The 17,615-nt window shown below is 45.9% G+C and overlaps 2 protein-coding genes across 2 annotated transcripts in view; both read right to left on the minus strand.

Annotated features, from left to right (window-relative positions):
- LOC128346277 (vomeronasal type-2 receptor 26-like) overlaps positions 1-17,615 on the minus strand; it is a 389,368-nt gene that overhangs the window by 116,461 nt on the left and 255,292 nt on the right. The window lies entirely within an intron of this gene.
- Positions 1-17,615, minus strand: part of LOC128343879 (vomeronasal type-2 receptor 26-like) — a 45,609-nt gene that overhangs the window by 25,130 nt on the left and 2,864 nt on the right. Inside the window, exons 2-4 of the mRNA XM_053293313.1 lie at positions 13,614-13,905; positions 6,194-6,415; positions 843-969 (exon numbers count right to left, since the gene is read on the minus strand). Coding sequence (XP_053149288.1) covers positions 843-969; positions 6,194-6,415; positions 13,614-13,760 — 496 coding nt within the window. The 5' untranslated portion in view covers positions 13,761-13,905. The remainder of the gene's footprint in view (positions 1-842; positions 970-6,193; positions 6,416-13,613; positions 13,906-17,615) is intronic.

Here is a 17,615-nt window from a genome sequence, read left to right on the forward strand (position 1 = left end):
CGCAGCCGAGCCCGGTGGTTCTGGAGCGGCTAACCCGCTCTGGAACCCCTGGTAAAAAGCAGCTTTGCAGACTGAGCGCTCCGCAAACCTGCTTTTTATAATCGTGAGTAGCCGTGGCGCGCCTTCACGCTGTGCCTACTCATGAGTAGACCCCCGGCCGGGAGGCGAAAAGCCGCCTTCCGGCTCGGGGGTCTCCTCAGTATGCCGTGCATGCCTGCGCAGGGCATACTGGGGCTTGCAGGGGCAGCGCGGCCCCCAAGCTCCCGAGGCCCCCGCCGGCTCCGCCTCAGAGCCGGCAATCATTTGGGCAGCCAATCTGGCTGTCCAGGGCTCCCTCCCCCCACTCACCCAAAGAAACCGAGTCTCACGGATCGTGGGACCCGGCTCAGAGTTTCCTTAATCTTCAGTTATTTTTTGGAGTCTGAAGTATGGTGCAGGAGAACAGTGATGGATGAAACAGAGAGGATCCCAGTTCAAACATGAAGCTATTCTCACGACCAGCAAAAATCGGGCTAGGAGAGCCTAACCTGATTTTCACTGGTCATGTGAACCACGGGGCTCTCAGGCAAGCCTGGTGGTTTACAAGTGGGTAACCCTCTGATTTGCCCCTGCCCTTAAACCCGTTTTGTTCAGAGAACGTTTGTGCCACTGCGGCCACCCAGGGAGGGCTTACTGATCGTCTGTAGGGAGAGCGGCTCAGCCGGCACTCCCCGCAAACCCGATTTGGCTCTTCTCACTTGATCGTGAGAAGAGCCTCCATGTCTCAAACATCTTTCCAAAACACACCTGAGCAAAGCGTACCCCATTTCCCAAAGATGACTCTCTTCTGTGGAGTAACCCACCTTCTTGAGAGGAGAATGTCCCTTCCAAGCATGGCCGACAAGCATAACAGCAGATTGGTTTTCCTTCCTGAATCATTTTGGCATATCCAGGTCGACAGCTTTCAACACACCTGGAACGAGGAAGGGTCTAACCGTAGGGACAAAGAACACAAAGTGAAAATTGTTTAGGGGTATTTTTTATCATGGGAAATAAAACCCATGATAAGTTCAGGAAGGACTTGATAGTTCTCAAGTGCCAGGCCTGCCTTTATTACCAAGTGAACCCTTGCCTTTTTCAAGAAAACTGCTTGCTTCTGAACCTCCAGAAGAGACTGGACATATGTGATGACTGAACTGGGGCCACACTTTATAAAGTACCCAATACAATTCTGCAACAGTGAAATCAAAAGCCAAACACAATTCCTTAGATTGAGGCATCTCCATCTTTGGGGTGGGGGGCAGCCAGCATACAAGCACTACTTCCCCCACTCCTAGGTAAATCAGTGGGGCTTGGAGGCTGCTGGCAGTCACTCGACCACCATAGCTTACCCCTTATCACAGTTTTCTGTGTTGAGGCAGGGGTTCCATGTCACCACCCCCTGAGCGCCAAAGGTGTTCCTCCCCTTTGGGGGGACAACTCCTCAAAGGGGTTCCATCCTCAGCCACCCCAGACCACGGATCCCTGAGGGGCAGTTCCATGGAAAGTAGTTGAGCACCATTGCAGTAAACTGCAACCCAATCCTGCACTCATCTGCCAGTGTGACCGGGGCTGCCATACTTAGTGGACACTTAAAGCCCAACAAAATGGTTCATTGAGAAGTAGGTGAAAAAGAAATCCACCAAATGCCAGTCAAGGTGGTGAGGTGGATGTGTGGAATCCTACTCTGCCTCAAAGGGTGAGCCACTATTCCCCCACTTGGACATGGGTTTTCTGGTCGATGCCAAAATCCCCATGGAATGCTCAGCTGTGGAGTGGGAGTGGCTTATAAAGTAGCCCCATGTCTGCAGCTGATTGGGCATGAACACTTGTATGCTCAGCAGACCACCCTGGAAGTGACCAGCACTTCACAAGATGGTGTGCCACTCTGCCCCACTGATACCACACTGGGAATTGGGAAGGAGCAGCTTTTGCTGCACAACTGTATGGCAGGGAAACCACTTTGATGGACATGATTTTGCTTTTCCTAAGTGGCAGGGTAGAGGGCAAAGAGAAGATCGGAAGCTTGATGCTACAGCTAGAGAAGAAAGACAACCCCATTGGGGTGTGTGTGTGTGTGTGTGTGTGTGTGAGAGAGTGAGAGAGAGAGAGAGAGAGACAGCAGTGTCTAAAAAGAGTTTGGTAAAACGTGCTGAACATAGCACGTGATGAGTGCTGTTACTTCAGCAGGTAACAACTACAATTAGCACAATTAGTTAAGAGAACTTTTTCGTCCGAATCTTCTGATCGGGATCCAGAGGGATGGACACCATAGGTATGGATATGGTAAAGCATGAATAAAATTGTGCTTGTCTTGTTTTTTGAAATTTAGAAAATTTGTTTTGACTCTTGTGCTCTCACTGAGACGGTGTCAAACATATTAGGCATGTGGTACGAAAGAGTGACAGGAGAGGAGCTACATCTTGTTTCTCAGTGAAAATCTTCAGAAGCAGGGTTGCAGAGCTCTTTTTTGCACTGAAACGAAGGCACAGTGTTGAACAGTTATTACATCTGTTATGAATTTGAAGAGTTTGTTGCTGTGTGGATTTGTTTGTGCCAAATACAAAGGCCATTCTCACATCTGATGAGGGTGGGTCGGGGAGCTCTGGCAGGAAGGCAGCAGTGCACTTACCTCCCCACCCCAGATGGTCTACTGTGGTCTTGGGGCACATGTGCCCTCTTGCCTCAGTAAAAGCTGGGGAGGGGAACCTGGGCTACCCAGCAGAGCAGTACAGAGATCAGCCTGGATACTGGCACTTCACACGAGCAGCCCTACCCAGGCAGTGCTGCAGAAGCCTTAGTAGCGCTGTTCGCATGACCAGCCTTAAAATCATGCTTTGTGATTACCTACAGATACCACATTTTGCATACACAATGCTGCCACTTAAATTAGCTGAATGCACAACCTTTTACACCAGAATGTGCTGGGGGGGAGGGTTTGTTCTTGTTTCTTGTATTTTTTAATGAAGAAATGCTGAATATAACTGTTACTGTTTTCAACAGATTGTCTATCCCTCCATAATCAGATCAATATTTCAAAAAAATGAAATCATGCCCAAGAGAAGGAGAAGGTCTTTCTCAAATGCAAATGTACTATGATTCAAATTGATATGATTCACAGGCAAATATTTGGTCTGGACACAAGCAGAAATAGAGGTCTGGGTCGGATCCGATCTGATCCAATCCAATCCAATCAGAAAAAAATTCAGATTTTGGTCTTTAGACCCCTTCAAAATATCGGAGTCAGAGTTAGAGCTGGATTTTCTGACTGAAAATCCAATATTTAACTAATTCAGGAGCAGGCTCGGAAATATTTTTTCTCCAAGCCAACTCCAGACCCAGTTTTTAAGCTATGCACTATTAAAATTGGGGAGGGGGCCCCCCAAGTTAAACCCCCAGCAAGCACCCACTGGACTAGTAGGTACTTTCTGGGAGGTTAACTTGGCCCTCCGATTTTGTGGTGCAGCACTTAAAAACTGGGTTGAGTGCCAGCTTGCAGACTTAGAGGCGGGTCTCACGATCACAGAGACCCACCTGGGAAGGGTGAGCGGGGAGAGCAGACTTAGCCTGCTCTCCCCACATACGAGCAGACAGTCTGTTCTGGGTGGCCAAAACGGCTGCCCACATGACTGCCGGCTCCATTATAGAGCCGGCGGGTGCTGGGGGGAGCGGGGGCCAATTGGCCCCCGGAAGCTCTAGCATGCCCTGCGTGGGCGCAGGGCATGCTGGAGAGACCCCCAGAGCCGGGAGGCAGCTTTTCGCCTCCCCTGCAGGGGTATCCTCGTGAGTTGCCACGCTGCAGAGCTGTGCCACGGCAACTCACGATTGCTTAAACCAGGTTTGAGGAGAGCTCGCTCCGCAAACCCAGTTTAAGCACCGGGCTACTTAAGCGGGTGATCCGCTTAAGAACCACTGGACTCGCAGACGAGCCCGGTGGTTCTCACGGTTGTAGGAAATCGGGCTAGCAGAGGCTAGCCCAATTTTCTACAATCGTGTCAATAGCCTCAAAGTGTCTTCAAGTCTACTCCTGACCCAATTCTTAAATGCTGCATCAACAAAAACAGGGTGTGGTGGGGGGACCAAGGTAACCCCACAGCAGGCACCCAATTTGCTGGTGCTTATTGGAGGTTACCTTGGCCCCCCCACGCCAATTTCAGGGCTGCAGTGCTTAAAAAGCAGGTTAGGAGCAGGCTTTGTGACACAGTAAGGCTCTCCACATGAGCAATGTGGAGAGGCTGCAGGAGGTTTGCAGGGAGAGCGGGCTTGACCCGCACTCCCCTTACACGAGCAGGTAGCTCACCCTGGGCTGCTGGATCGACCGCCTACACAGTTACTGGCTCTGTCACAGAGCCGGTTGAGGCGGCAGCTATTGGGGGCCCCTTGGCCCCCGGAAGTTCCAGAATTCCCTGCACAAGTGCATGGGTCATTCTGGGGAGCCCTCAACACCGGGAGGCTTGTTGTAGTGACACACGGTTGAAGAAATGGGGTTAGCGGAGAGTGCATTTTAGTGGGCTGGCTGCCAGGAGCTGCACAACTCCCGTTGCGGAACACGACCATCCTGCTTTGAAGGCTGGGCTCCCTTAGCTCGGTTTCGGCTGGTCATGAGAATAGCTTCTATTTTTCCAACTGATGTTTTGGCAGATAGTTTTACTGATACTGCTGATTGCAGATCAGATAATTCTGACCTGATATAGGCTTCCCTATATAGGATCGGAATTATATCCAAAAGGATCAGATACCGGGGATATCGAACCGGATCTGATATTCCTAATTTGATATTGCACAGGCCTAGTAATTATTCAGTGAAATGAATCGTGTTTGAAGTTTAAATCCTACAGATATAAACCATTCTTTTCATTACCTTTTCAAAACACATTAATAAATGCTATTATGTATTTGAATTTACTAAACTTCCCTAGCAGTATAATGTGTGCAAAATGACTTTGCCCCATCAGTGTAGGCTTCATGTACTAGTGTAACCAAAAATGAGCAGTTCTACATCCCTATGGTAAACATTCCATGTACCACCTATAATCAAAAGACTTTGATGCAAATGCATGTTTACCATGTACATAGTGATGCTCTTCTGTCATTGCCTATGGCTAGTACCACACAGTTTTATCTGATCTGAGCTGTTAAGGATGCAAAATAAGGATGGATTTTCTCTGTGAGACCCAATGTGGCTCACATTGATTTGTAACAGATTACAAAATGACAGATCTGGTGATTCAGTGATTGGGTACAGCCTGGCTTGGACGGGGCTGAACTTCTTTTCAAGGTTCAAGTTCTCATTTGGGGAGTGTTCCTAAATCCAGCTTCACTCCTGCATGACCAGGTGGCCACATAGCCAGCTGTGCGCCTGCAATTGGAGAAAGCTGTTAGAGGTTGTTGATTTTTACCCACAATAGGTAAAACAGCAGAGCACTAAGGAATGAGCACACACTCCAATTACAGAGTAGGTAGCAGAGGATGGTTTGGATATTGAAGCTATTTAGAGAAAACACATGGAGATCCTTGTGTGACTAAACACTAAACATTTATTGGTTAAATACACTTAGACAGGAAAGACCTATATCTACTCTAAAGGACTACATAGTGGATAGGTAAGGAGTGAGAGAGAGATGTATCCATCTGCTCTCTAGGAGAAAAGGAAGGATTGTGACTCAGCACAGGAAGTGCTGCAGAGTCAGTTCAGGGGTCATAAAGTAGGGACAGATAGGGAGACCCTGACTCACTGTCTCTACTCCCAATGCCCCTAGTGGTCATTAGGACAGTTGGTGCAAAAGATCGATGCACTGGAAGTTCATTTCCAACAAAAGCAGCCTTGGCTTTGGCCATCCATACATTTAGTTACAGCTTGTTTGTACTGCTGCAATGGGCTGAGTAGGGAGCTGCCTTTGAAGACTGTTTGGAAACTGCAGCTGCTCAAGTTGTGACGGGGCCAGTTCTGACTGCAAGTGCAGCATTAGCCTGGATGTCGGCCATTCTCTTTCCCTGCCCTGCCCAGCCCGCTCTTGCTGCATCCTGCTTAGAGTGGTTCCGTATTTGTCGTTTCAGTCTGTATGTTGGGTGGGCAGTATTCCTATCCCTTTTAATGCTGCATGTAGTCCACAACAAATGCTTAAAGCTTTACAGGTGTCATTGACTAAGCAATGAAACAAATAAATTCCCCTACCTTGTTAAACTGCTGGGGCCATACAACCGCTTCTGGATGAATGGTGAATTTTGCATCAAGGGGTGCTTGTCCTGTGATGCTCCCAATGGTAACTCGGCCATTAGATCTATTGGGGAAAATCACCCAATTCACAATATCAAAGTCGCCTGCCATCTCCCCATTCTCATCCAAATACAGTCTCTCCAAGGAAGTGTTATAAAACATTCTCAGAAAATCATGAAGCTAGAATGGCAGGAAAAAAGATTAGCATTTAGAAAAAATGAAACGATTTGGGATATTTCAGTCCTGCTTACTTTGATCTCTAATCATTTATGAGTTTGGGCCACATTCACATTGACGCTGAGATCCACTCCTCAATCCTCCCTTTCTGCTTCAGTACTTTGTTGATGACTAAGGGTTGTTCCCTAAGGAGGATACAGCAGGCAGATTCCTGTCCTACACTCAGTCAAAGTGAGGCAGGCCACTTGGTGACAGACGTTGGGCACCATTTCAGGGTGACAACATGTCCCTAAGTTAATCAACTGATACATGTTGACTAGATACTAAGCCGGGTCTCACGATCAGTGAGACCTGGTTTGGAAGGGTAAGCAGGGAGAGCGGGCTAAGCCCGCTCTCCCCACACATGAGTAGAGCGGGAGCCCTGGGTGGCCGGATCGGCCGCCCACACGGTTGCCGGCTCCGTGATGGAGCCGGCAGGGGCTGGGAAGCTCAGGGGCCACATGGCCCCCAGAAGCTCCAGTATGCCCTGCGCTACCACAAAGGGCATACTAGGGAGACCCCTGGAGCCGGCTTTTCGCTTCCTCTCCGGGGGTCTACTCGTGAGTAACCATGGCGTGGAGCCACGCCGCAGCTACCCACAATCTTTAAAACCAGGTTTGCGGAGCCTAAAACCTGGTGTTAGGGCAGGGGTAGTTAGGCGGGTTACCTAACAGCCAGGCCCGGTGGTTCACATGATGGGGCGAAATTGGGCTAGCCTCTGCTAGCCTGATTTTGCCCCATCGTGTGAATAGTCTTGCTGTGTTGTGATCATTGGGATTTTCTACCTCCGGCATCCAATTGTATAGGGCCAGCGCTATCTGCATGACATCTGTGTTGGGATCAAGGGATGAAGACCATTCCAATAAGTTCACAGCACCACCAGCCAAGAGAGACAGAAACATGGACTGATCTCTCACAGGTTCCAAAAGGGAAGAATAGGCAAGGCAAAGCTGGTCTATGGGACTCATAGAGCAGCCCTGTGACTAGTGTTCCCTCTAATAGGGATTCCCAGATGTTCACTACAACTCCCAGCATCCCCAGCTACAATGGCCTATCTTTCTGTTGCAGCTTGTGACTCTTTAAAGAGGTCTAAAGCCAAACACTCTGGGCAATTGTTAGTGGGAACTGAAGGGAGAGAGGCAAGAGAAATATTGTGGTCTGACCCATGGGTGAATTTTGACCAGGGAAAACACATTTGGGCATCTGGGTAAAGTTTCCTGGGGTTCCTTGCTGCCTAGTTCAACCCGGCTGCCGGAGCCTCTGTCTGGCAGTTCAGCAGCTGTTGTTGGTGGTGGTTGGTTTTGCACAGGATTCAAGTCCTGGCTGATGCTCAAGGTTAGGGCCATCACAGGATGCGCCATGGCAGGACTAGGCAGTCTCAGAACCAGTGATTGATCCCCTGATTAAGGAACTCCCATGTACTTGAGGTCTAGTTCAGCATAGGAGCCTCTGCATGAGAATCTGCAAATGAGAGGCCTGCACCAGTGATGAGGAGAGTCTAACTTCACCTAAGAAGGATGGGTCACTCCATGGGATCTAGGGGCAACTACTGGATTGTGCATGGAGGGAGGGGACTTCTGAAGTCCCAACTAGGGACAAAAAGAGGGCTCTCCATCACAAAGCTCTCAAATGGGAAATGTGGATATCTGGATCCAAGATCAATCTTCATTGTAGAATAAAGGCCTGAATTTTTCAGTGTTGTTATCTGGGAGGAAAAATGAATACCTGCCATGGCTGTAGCTTTTGAAATCCCAACCCATCTATGCCCTCCCTCATCAGCCACTTGGGTCTAGATGAATACGCAACATCTAAGGCATGTGCCACAGCCTGGACACTGTTGTAGACACTGTAACTGTCTTGGGACAGGACTCTTTCCAGCTCCTCTTGGGGCAAAGTCTCCAGATTCACATTTTCTCTGCATCTTGTCCAGCCCTTCACAGAGAACACGTGCTTTGCATATGAACAATGAAATGCTGTCTTCCAAAACTGGTCAAGAGCAGAAGAATCTGGGACATAGTACTCATATTTTGTCCTTTTGTTCATCTTCACTACAAAGGAAAGAGAACCAAAGATTTGCTGGAAGCAATAAAAATCATAATCCAGATTTATGTTGATATCCTGAAAAGCTGTCGTAATCCAGACTTTCACAACATTTGTTCTTAGGTTCTTTTTCAGTATGTCTTGTATTAGCAGTACTGGATTCAATGCAGAAAAAGAGTCACCATAGTAAATGAATACATTGACTTGGCTCCAGATCACAGATGAATCAAAAGGAAATGATGGTGAGTTCACAATTTGTAATGGCCAACTTTTAGAAAAGGCAACACAAATCCCTTTCCAGATGAGCATAGGTGTCAAGGTACTTATGAATCTTTCTCCATTGTCATTGTCCAGAGCAAGGAGAGCAACCCATGTCCATCTGAAGTGCAGGAGCAGTTTCACAATTCCCTCATACTGGATTTCTTCTTTTGGAACCGCCCGGTAAACAAAAGGGTACTGAATTTTATTGCTAAGCACATGAGCAATGGAGCCATAGCTGACCTATAAAAGGAAGAAAATTGCACTTTGTTTCTTTTGTTGTGGTTGTAGTGTTTAGTAGGGTCTACAAAGACTCAATGCTTGCTATACTGACATTCTTAAATCACAACATGCTTGCCACTGCAATGAGTGCGGTCAGTGTGGGGGGATTCCTAATACATGGTAAGGACACTTGGCCACACAACCATTCTCTGCATGCCCTGCTCCAGAAGATACATTTGGGATACATCTCCCAGAGAATAACAGAATCAAAGAATGTTGAGTTGGAAGATCTGAGAAGTCCTCCAGTCCAACCCTCATGCAGGGAACTGTTACAGCCCCTCTGACAGATTACCATCCAGTCTCTGTTTGAAAACCTCCAGTGAAGGAGAGCACTAGCTTTCTCCCCCTCCCCACATATTTTAATGTCCACTCACTTAAATTTATATCCCACTCAGGTTTAACCAGGAAAGTCCCACTATGAGTGTATGTGTGCATACACTGCCTTCATACTGTCGCCCAGAACAAAACTCATTCCGCACACAGATGAAAAAGATTAGAGAGAGAACTAGAGGCGTAACTAGGGAAAACGGCGCCCGGGGCAAGCACTGAAATTGCGCCCCCCCGCACTCTCCTTCCCCCCGGCTGCCCCCGGAAATATGGAAATGTGTCACAGTCATAGTCAAATGTGGGTTGTGGGCTGCATCCGTGCAAGTATACTGGGACAGGAAAAAGGAAACATGAGGCTACAAGGCTCTTTAGAAATATATATTTTAAAGAAATGTCTTGCATACTAACAGCCTAAGTTTGCAGTCCTCATGGCCAGAAAATAAATGCTTTTAAACATAGTAATAGGTTTTGTGTCCCAAAATGGAAAAGACAAGACAGGTATTCTAGTCTTTTCCATCATAGATATTCTAGTCTATTCAAGATTTATGCTTATATTATAATAGAGACTTAAATTATAATAGACATATATTCTAGTCTATCATAGATATTCTATGTTTATTAATTCTATAATAATGTCTATTTGTAGCACACTTTACGTTGGTTGTATTCCTGGGAAACTCAATGGCCACATTCAGCCACCATTATTTGAGCCATGATCTCCTCCTCTTTCTGCTTCCCTCTCATACACAGTCTTAATAAATAACCTCCTGGTTTAATTAAATCACCGTTTGCCTATGCACCTGAACAGCAAAACTGAGGTTTGGGCCCTTCATATACCAGAATTGCAAACCACACTGTGTGATCCTAGTTTGGAGGGCTTACTCAGCAGTTTATTGGATGTAAGCTGTGAATGTGAATGCATCCAATTGGATTGAACGTAAGGGCAAGTTATGGTTTGATTACGTAGGAAGCTGTCTACAGAGTCAGATATTGGTCCACCTAGCTCACTATTGCCCACACTGACTGGCAGCAGCTCTCCAAGGTTTCAGGCAGGAGTTTCTCCCAGCCCTACCTGGAGGTAGGGATTGAACCTGGGATCTTCTGCATGTTATTTGCAATTACATCTGACTTGCTTGAAATAAATACACATAAATAAATACCCCCCAACATACATCTGACTTGCTTGAAATTACACAGGCAAATCAAAAAGATCATGAATAAGTAGGGGTGAGATTTTTCTTTGTTTTAAAAAAGCCTTCCCAATTTCCTTTTATTTTTAAAACTCTCTCAAAGGAAAATATAAGTTTAATATGTAAAACAAAATACACATTGAATGAAAAACCGTGATTAACTTTTTAAAAACTATTAAGTATGTAATTAGAAGGATTCCATTACATTAAGATACCAATTTCTTTAAAGCCAGAAATAATACCTACTGAAACTTTAATTATTTAAACAAGGAGAGAAAAAGGCATGTTATCTTCCCTAACAAAGATTAAAATCAATTTAATTGGTTCTCCACTGCCTTGACATGATTCTCGCTGTGAGTCAAGCAACCAAAAAGGGAAATTAATATCGCAGCTGTTAATCAAGTGATATTTGTGCACTCTATCTTATTAAAGCTACAGGGGCAGAAAGAAAAACTTCCCATTGCTACTTTTTGGACCAATTTGTTCACATTGTATTAAATGGGATTTCCCCCTCTTCAAAAATATAGATGCTGTACTTATGTTTTGGAGACAGAACATCTACAATATGCACCAAATGAACAAGGCTGATAATGTTGTAGACTGTATGTTGCTAATAAAAATCTGCTATAAAGAATAAACCTAGTATTAATCCAGACAGACTGAACATTATTCAAAAATTATATTAATGAGTTCCAAATTAAATTTGCCACCCCACCCCCCATGCTAAGGGATGATCCAGAAGTTGTAATTACTAGCAGAGATGCAAAGATCTTGTGTACTAGTACTACTAGTTTCCTTTTGCAATCCCACCTCTGCAAAAGGAAACTCATGCATGCAAGCCAGGAGAGTGACTTGTGGCTCCACTTGCATTGCATGAGTTTCCTTTTGCAGAGGTGGGATTGCAAAAGGAAACTCGGGCAATGCAAGTGGAGCCACAAGTCGCTCTCCTGGCTTGCATTGCGTGAGTTTCCTTTTGCAATCCCACCGGGACTCACACAATGCAAGCCAGAAACTGCAAGCCAGAAACACAATGCAAGCCAGAAACTCACACAATGCAAGCCAGGAGAGTGCCACTGGCTCCACTTGCAGGCAGCTACCCTCGGTTTAGGTGTGTGTGGGGGGGTGAAGCCTGCTATGCAAAGCACAGAAGAGCTAAAAGGAGGACGTTATGCAAGGGAGTAGGGGCATTCTCTCACACACAACACACACAGGGGAGAGAGAGAGATTTGAGCAATGAAACTTACTTTGTTAATGCAGAACAGAAGAAAAAAATGCAGCCAGAGGGCAGTGTGGTGGGCAAACGGCAGGCAGGCAGAGTCAGGGAACTTCCCCAGCAGCAGCTCTCGCAAGCTACTCCGCTCCACTCCTCCTGCGTGCAGCAAGCAGGGAGGGAGGAACTGAGACAACCAGCATGGTGGTCATGTGTTCTCCGGCAGCCAATGGGAGCTCCCACCCACCGGAGATCTCCGTAATGACCAAAAAAAAAAAAAAATCACACAAATTTTTTTTTTGCCAAAAGCAGGGGACTGGCAGGGGCACTTTTTGGCGCCCCCTCCCAAGTGGTGCCTGGGGCACGTGCCCCCCCTGCCCCCCCTATGGTTACGCCCCTGGAGAGAACACTGGGCAGAACAAAGAACAAACAAACCATGGATGTGTTAGCCCCTGCATCTGGGTAGGAGGAGTGGCCAGCCAGGTTCCAAGGACCTTGCACGCTCCTGCAAAGATCGGGGTAGGAGGAGCAGGTTAACGTGATGCTCTGCTAGCCACAATCTGGGTAAGACAATGGTGGCCAACTTACATCGTGCACCCAGCACAGTGCCGAGGGTGGAGGAGAAGTAGGTCCCACCCCATTCTATGCAGATTGCAACAGGCACACAATCACATCTCCCTCCTCCTACCTCAACTATTTCCAACACATGGCCCTTTTCTGCACACTCTTGGAGCCTGGCTGGCCGCTCCTCCTTGCCAGTTGTCAGTCATGAGAACAAGCCCCCTATGAGGCTGTTCTGATGAGCAGTCTAACCTAGGCTAGGGCAGTCCAGCCAGTGTCAGGCTGCTCGTGTGCAGTGCAGGAATCCACACAGATCTCAGGGCTCCTGCCCAGCCTAACCTTGCTTTGAAGGCCGGCTCTTAGCTAGGGCTGAGGGCACGAGGTCGCCCATAATCCAGCTGCCAGGATTGTGTCTCTCTTTGGACAGCATGCAGCCCAAGGAGACACTATATGGGTGCCTAGAGCACAACATCTGATGGGGGAATCTGCCAGTGCACTGCACTCAGTACACAGTGCATTGTGGGCTATCTGGAGCCCTGGGCAGTGTGTCCCGGCTACTGCAGATCTGCACTGTGTGTAGCAGCATCTCCCGTGTGGGATCGCAGCCTGTGCTTCCCATCAATGTGGGATGCTCGTCTGCAGGGAGGAGGTATTATTTTGTGCATCCTTCCCCTCACCCACCTGCTGTGTTATTCATGTGAATACCCTTTATGTGTGTTTGCCAGGAGCAGGGGCCTTGCTGTATGCTTAAAAGATCTGAGGCTCAGTTCTACAGTTCCCTTGTGATAATTAAACTCAGTCATACTCTGTGAAGAATCACTGTGTGTGTGTGTTTTAAATTATCTAATATTATAATACAGCATCTACCAAGGTAAAAGCAGTAGAGAGCAAAGTGAGATGATGAACTCTCTCCCCTGCTCTGGATCCAGATTTCCACATTTCCAGTTTGTGAGGCTTGTGATGGAGATCCCTCTATTTTTCCCATGTGACTTCAGAAGATGCCCGCACCCCAATCCACTAGGTAGCAGAGGAAGGAGTGGCTGATGAGATTTGAGGCTCTGAGTAATTAAGTCAGGGCCTGTGCCCCATGGGCTAGCCTCTAATGATGCCCCTGGCCAGGACAAACGATACCTCATTCAAGCCACTTTCCACTTCAGCTTTCTTAACTTTTTCTGATCTTCTGCCTAACTTTTTGTTGCTCCTATTCTCCCTTCTTGAATTCTCTGCAGAGGTTGCAAGATGGGATTATATGGAATCTTATTTTCTGTCTCTTCCACACCACCACCTTTCATACCTGTGGGATTTTGTAGATGCGTGACATGGCTGAAATTTGAATAGAGATGTCAGATTCAGCCCCTTCAAAAACAGCCAATGGGTGATCCCCTCTTCCACATTTGTAGTTTGGAATATTGTTTTCCCCACCAGACAGGAGATCTACCATGGCATCGGAAGTGGTCCGTCCATCAAAATAGGTCTCATAGATGTTGTAGCCCAGAGTGAGGTTGGGTAAGAGGCTGGAGTCCTCATTGATGTCCTGAATGGCAAAGAGGAATGATAAGATGTGCCAGTACCTTGGATCGCTCACCCTGCAACAAGAAAGAAGAGCATATTCTCATCCGAGGGTGTTTTGTGGGAGGAAAGGGCTAACACTTGGTTCCCAACCCACAAACAAAGGATTTGTGTGTTTCTGCTAACTCACCCTCAGACAATGAAGGATGCCAGCTCTGCAGGAAAGGAAAACAAAGCTTTGTCTTCTGGCAGCCAACTTTGTCATAGATTCCCGAGGCTAAAGGGGCCAGGCAGAGAAGACTTAAAAAAACTCCTCTTCCTGGCCCCTCTAGCCTTGGGATTCTATGATAGAGACAGCCAGCAGCTGCATGCAAGTGGTTTACCACAGCAAATTCAACACATGATCAAACTCCGAGGTAGAGTAGCTGCTGTTTTCAGTCTATGTTGCTAAAAATCTAGGTTAAAAAGTCAGGCTATCCACTTCTGAGTGGGTTGAGTTGGAGGGCTTCCTGTGAGTCTCCATGAGCAGAATATGCTGGGTTTGCTGCCTTCTACTTTGATCATGCTTATCATCAGAATGAGTCTTAGGTGTGTTGCAGGAGTGCTATTCAGGCATTCAGGGCTGGCCCTAGAGTTTTGGCACTGTAGGCAAAGTATGACTATGGCACCCCTGCCCCCTAGCTGAGAAGTGCAAAGTATGCCCGGGTTTCGTAGCCAGGAGCAATGCGTCCACACACAGGGAAAGCAAGCTTATCTTCTTCCTCCGTCCTCAAGGCCTGAGCCAATGTAGGCTGCAAGCTTGCTTGGGAGTACGTCTTATTTCACTCAATGAGACTTCTTTTCAAGTAAACATGCATCAGATTGCTCTGAGGGTTGCAAGCCTAAACATACATGAGAGTGTCCAGAAAGTCCAAAATAAACACATGTGATCAAGATATTAAAGTCAATAGGAACTGCATCAGGTTAAAGGCAAGGATCTCACGCCATTGGGGTTGTGGACTGGGAGATGTCTGGGGTGTCATTTAAAGAAAAATGCCTGGATAGCAAATGCCACACTGACACTTTCAACCCATTCCACAATTCTGGTCCATTTTTGGCACTGAATGGGTCCATAAAAGCATTATGGAGCAAAACACAATAGGTGTGTTCTCCCAACCAAAAATGCTGGGGGTGGGGAGGGCTGGCGGGGACTCAGTTTCCTACCTGCTTCCCTGCACACGATCAAAGTTGTACAGGCAGCTCCGTCGCTCACACAGCACATGAACCATGTGGCGCTGAGTGGCAGAGCCGCGAGCCTGAGGAGGAAGTCCTCCAGCCTCCCACAATGCACCACACCATGAATGTGCTGCATTGTGGCAGCCCGAGCATTCACACACAGTCTGAACATTCTGACAATGTGGCATCCTGAGCATTCACACAATAGGGAATGGGGTAGAAGGACGCACTCACACCCTTCTATTCCACTATTAGCCTTGGTTTAAATAAAACACCAGTCTATCCTATTGTGGAGGGCCGGGATTGGGAGCGACCCAGGAACAACTCATGACCGGGCTATAGCCAGGTTGGGCTGCCCTACCTGAGTATAGCTGGTCACGAGAACAACCTTATTATGTTAAATCAAAAGGGGTTAAATCAAAACCATTTTTTTAATAATTTGTAAGGGAATTGAAAATAAAAATGCTAAAATTATAATGCCTTTGTAGAAATTAATGGTGTGGCCACATTTGGAGTACTACATACAGTTCTAGTTACTGCATCTTAAGAAGAAAAATGCAGCACTGGAAAAGGTGCAGAAGAGGGCAACCAAGATCCCACCGCTTTATTGCAATAAGGTTACAGTATATAGACAAAATAAAGGATGATAATAATACATGTAAATATAACTAAAAATAAAATAAAATAGAAATCCCTTAACACAGCTTAATATAAAAGAATACAACCAATGTAAGAGAAGGGTGGGGGGTAAAAACAAAGAAATCCCTTAACACAGCTTAATATCCCTTAACAGGATAAATAATATCCCTTAATGTTAATTAATTAATATCCCTTAATGTTAATCCCTTAACACAGATAGAAATCCCTTAACACAGCTTAACATAAAAGAATACAACCAATGTAAGAGAAGGGGGGGGCGGGATAAAAACAAACAAAACAACAGTTTCTTTAAGGATATTTGACTTATGTTTCAAAGCACAAAAAGATCACTGAAGTTCTACCAAATTGCTAAGAATTCTTCTTTACCTTGGCGATAAAAAACCCCTGTTCAAATGCTGACAAAGAACACAGATCAAAAATCCAAAGGTGAAATTCAGTAGTAGATTGTCCTTCCAGTGTTGTATTGTATAATCCTTTTAGCAACACACCAAGCACAGAGAATCCACAGTTCTTGATGTAGTGCTGAATTCCATATGCTGGGGACATACCCCAACAAAATACGAACATTCTTAACAGGCAATGATAACTGCAAGGTCATATTGACTACCTTATGAATTTCCGACCAAAACAGTGCAATAACCAGACAGGACCAAACCAAATGTGGAAGTGTACCCTCGTACAAATTACACCTCCAACATGTAGCAGTTTGCAACCATCCCTTATTAAACATTCTCTGAGGTGTCCAATAGACATGGAATAAACATTTGTGTAGTATTAGTCATATTTTAAGATCTAAAAAGTCATGTTTCATTACCTTCAATGCGACCCGCCATTGATTTAATAAAATAGGGTATTCAAGACCATTATTCTAAAGATCTTGGATATAATCGATATCAATTTTATCAATGTCTTTAAGTTTCTGATAGAGTGAGGTTACAGGCTTAGGTACATTTAATAAAATAAAGATAAGATTTCAGAATCTGCAATTGCATCAGGACCAAAGCGCCATGACAACAAAAGCTTTAGCTGGATAAATGAACTGGGCACCTGCCAAGATTTCAGTGGGGTCAAATAATAACTCTCAAGCTGTGTCAAAGGTGTAACTGAAACCTGGGACTCATTGATGCAGCCTAAAACTGAAGATCAAATAAATGCCCAATGAAAATGCGGAAGATTAAATCCGCCTTCTACAATAGATAGTTGAAGTTTGTGAAGTGAAAATCTGTGTAGGTGTCCTTGCTTAAAATATGATGAAGGTATACAAGTTGGAAGACCTCTTAAGTTTTATATACACACACACACACACACACACACAGAGTATACAGGTGAAACTCGGAAAATTAGAATATTGTGCAAAGTCCATTAATTTCAGTAATGCAAATTAAAAGGTGAAACTGATATATGAGATAGACGCATTACATGCAAAGCGAGATAAGTCAAGCCTTAATTTGTTATAATTGTGATGATCATGGCGTACAGCTCATGAAAACCCCAAATCCACAATCTCAGAAAATTAGAATATTACATGGAACCAAGAAGACAAGGATTGTAGAATAGAACAATATCGGACCTCTGAAAAGTATAAGCATGCATATGTATTCAGTACTTGGTTTGGGCTCCTTTTGCAGCAATTACTGCCTCAATGCGGCGTGGCATGGATGCTATCAGCCTGTGGCACTGATGAGGTATTATGGAAGACCAGGATGCTTCATTAGCGGCCTTCAGCAATTCTGCATTGTTTGGTCTCATGTTTCTCATCCTTCTCTTGGCAATGCCCCATAGATTCTCTTTGGGCTCAGGTCAGGCGAGTTTGCTGGCCAATCAAGCACAGTACACTGTATACTTTTCAGAGGTCCGATATTGTTCAAGCGGGTGGTGGCCTCTCAACTCCAGGCAGTTTTGGATGATGCAG

The sequence above is a fragment of the Hemicordylus capensis genome, chromosome 2 (assembly GCF_027244095.1).
Source record: "Hemicordylus capensis ecotype Gifberg chromosome 2, rHemCap1.1.pri, whole genome shotgun sequence".
NCBI classification, from domain to species: domain Eukaryota; kingdom Metazoa; phylum Chordata; class Lepidosauria; order Squamata; family Cordylidae; genus Hemicordylus; species Hemicordylus capensis.